This window comes from Rhagoletis pomonella, unplaced genomic scaffold (assembly GCF_013731165.1).
Source record: "Rhagoletis pomonella isolate Grant_MI unplaced genomic scaffold, Rhpom_1.0 Rhpom_scaffold_00239, whole genome shotgun sequence".
NCBI lineage: Eukaryota > Metazoa > Arthropoda > Insecta > Diptera > Tephritidae > Rhagoletis > Rhagoletis pomonella.
The window spans coordinates 51,688-54,002 of NW_023458793.1; the positions used below are offsets into that span (position 1 = coordinate 51,688).

The 2,315-nt window shown below is 35.9% G+C and overlaps 1 protein-coding gene across 1 annotated transcript in view; it reads left to right on the plus strand.

The window, feature by feature from the left end:
• The first annotated feature begins 1,054 nt into the window (after nt 1–1,054).
• LOC118750438 overlaps nt 1,055–2,315 on the plus strand; it is a 2,657-nt gene continuing 1,396 nt past the window's right edge. The window contains exons 1-2 of the mRNA XM_036485158.1: nt 1,055–1,109; nt 1,163–1,588. Of these exons, the coding sequence (XP_036341051.1) occupies nt 1,108–1,109; nt 1,163–1,588 (428 nt within the window). The 5' untranslated portion in view covers nt 1,055–1,107. The remainder of the gene's footprint in view (nt 1,110–1,162; nt 1,589–2,315) is intronic.

Sequence of the window (2,315 nt, forward strand, 5' to 3'; positions counted from 1 at the left end):
TATGTTTTTAGGCTAGTCTGTTATATATGTATACATTTTTGTTTTTTCGGTTAATACTTAATGTGTGTGTTTTTTGTATTTTTGTATATATGTTGTAACAGATAAAATAAACACTACCCCTGAGGATGCTAAAAAAGTTTTAGCGAAACGTCCGGTGAAAAGTGGAATAAAGTAGTTTTATTCGCACCAGAACTGAAAAGATCAGACTAGCCTACAAACATAAAATAATATAAAAAAAAATAAAGCTTAGTCCTTTGGCTAGACGTATATGTTAAAATTTTTTGATTCGGGTCACGGGTTTGAAGACGATAACCCAAAATCATTGTACAAATTAGGGATGTTGCGAATGTGGAATTTTAGACATCCGCGGATGCGAATGCGTATGCGAATATCTAAAAGCTAACAACCGCGAATGCGGATGTCAAGTATTTTTAAGAAACAATTAGAATCTAGCATAATGGCGAGATCGTTGTTTAAACAGCGCTTACAAAGCCAAACCAGATGTGTCAGGTTTTTCTAAAGCTTTTTAAAAATAGTTCTCCATTGTCATTCCTTTGGCTGTTTCAGAATTTGGGGAATCTGTAACTTCATCAGCGTTTTTCGATTTTAGTTTTTGTAGTTCATTTTTAATACTTTCTTCTGCGACTGGTTTGAACAATCCATGCCTATAGCGAGCTAAATAGGTGGATATGGAAAATAAATTATTGTTTTCCTGGAATGAAAATTTTGAACAAAATTGTGTTTTCAAAGTCGTGGCTGTCAGCGGAATCGGATAAGAACACTGTTATTTTTAAAAAAAGCACCCAGTTTTTTAAAAACATTTGAATCTCAGATACTTACGTAATTCTTATCTTATTAAAGGTCAGACCTATACAGCCCAATTCTAAATACTTTTTCCCTGGGAGTTTGTTCTTTTTTCCCTACTCCCGCATTCTTAATAAAAAATCTCCCACATTTTGGCTTTCCTCTCTTTTTCCTAATTCTAAACTAACTTCGAATATGTAGGGAGCAAAAAGGTGGCATTACGAATGTAGTGGGAAAGGGAGAAGTAATGACATTTCTCAAGTTTTGGTTCCTCATTCTTCTCGTAAGGAGCAGCGCGGCAAAATGTAAGTATTAGAATTAAAATTAAATAATAATTAAAATAAATATATTATTTTAGGGCAAAGACCACAAATAAAACGCAATTGGAACTATTGGTGCAATTAATGGACTCCCAACCGGGTATCGCTCGTGGTTTCTTCAAAGGCGGCAAGGAAGAGTTGGCAAAATTTTGGCGATCAGCAGAAATAAAGCTGAACAGTGCAGGTCCACCAATGAAAACTGTTGCCGAATGGAAAAAGGTACATAAGGGTACCGATTTGTTGCATATTTCAATAAAATTTTTATTACAGGTGGCGCAAAATGTAAGAGCCAGGACTGGCACAGGCGGGGGACCAAACACTGAAAAGACATTTACGGCGACCGAAGAGGCAATTTACAAACTTATAAGTATGAAGGAGTCCGTGGAGGGTATAGTCGTGCCCAAGTTTGGGTTGCAAGCGGAACAAGCTGAACTCACGATCGATTCAGATGAAATGGATGTACAGTATATTTTGCTTTGCTGCCTCTATGCTTAAGTGCACATTTAAGATACCTACCCCAAAATGTGCATCAGAGGCATTATTTTAAACACTTAGATGCAGTCGACATACCTGCACATTGGCGACACCTGCCTTAAAAATTTTGCGACTAGTATCAATTATCAATGAAAGTATTACGTTTACCTGCACTGGCCCTACAATTACCTAATTTTACAACCTTTTATTTATTTTGCTCATCTCGCAGAACAACGAAAATGGCTATCAATTTATGTGGTTACATAGATAATTAGATAACATTCGGTAAAAATTACTCTTGCAGTAATTTCTACATGGTAAGTGCTCCGCCAATATTTGGTTTCATAGGGATTCGGATACCTTCCTCATTGAAGTAGTAAAGAAAATTCGCTTAAGTGCCTTTTTCGGTTACGTGCACAAGTTTTGCGTGCAAAGAAGGATGTGCAGCTAAGCAAAATATACTGTATCGCAAATTTTGCTAGGTAATGTGCAGTATTATACTTTAATCTAGTGAATTATTACATTGTAGTAGACATTAGATGATCTAGAAGAAAATGCTCCTCGCAACACGACCGCGGTAACTGATCATTTTGCATGCATCAAAGAAATTCCTACTCAAAAATCTCCTAAAAAACAAATGAACTCGCTGGAATTGATTGGTGAAGAAGCAGAAATACAAAGAGATTTATGTGAGAAAGTAAGAAAAATATATAAATC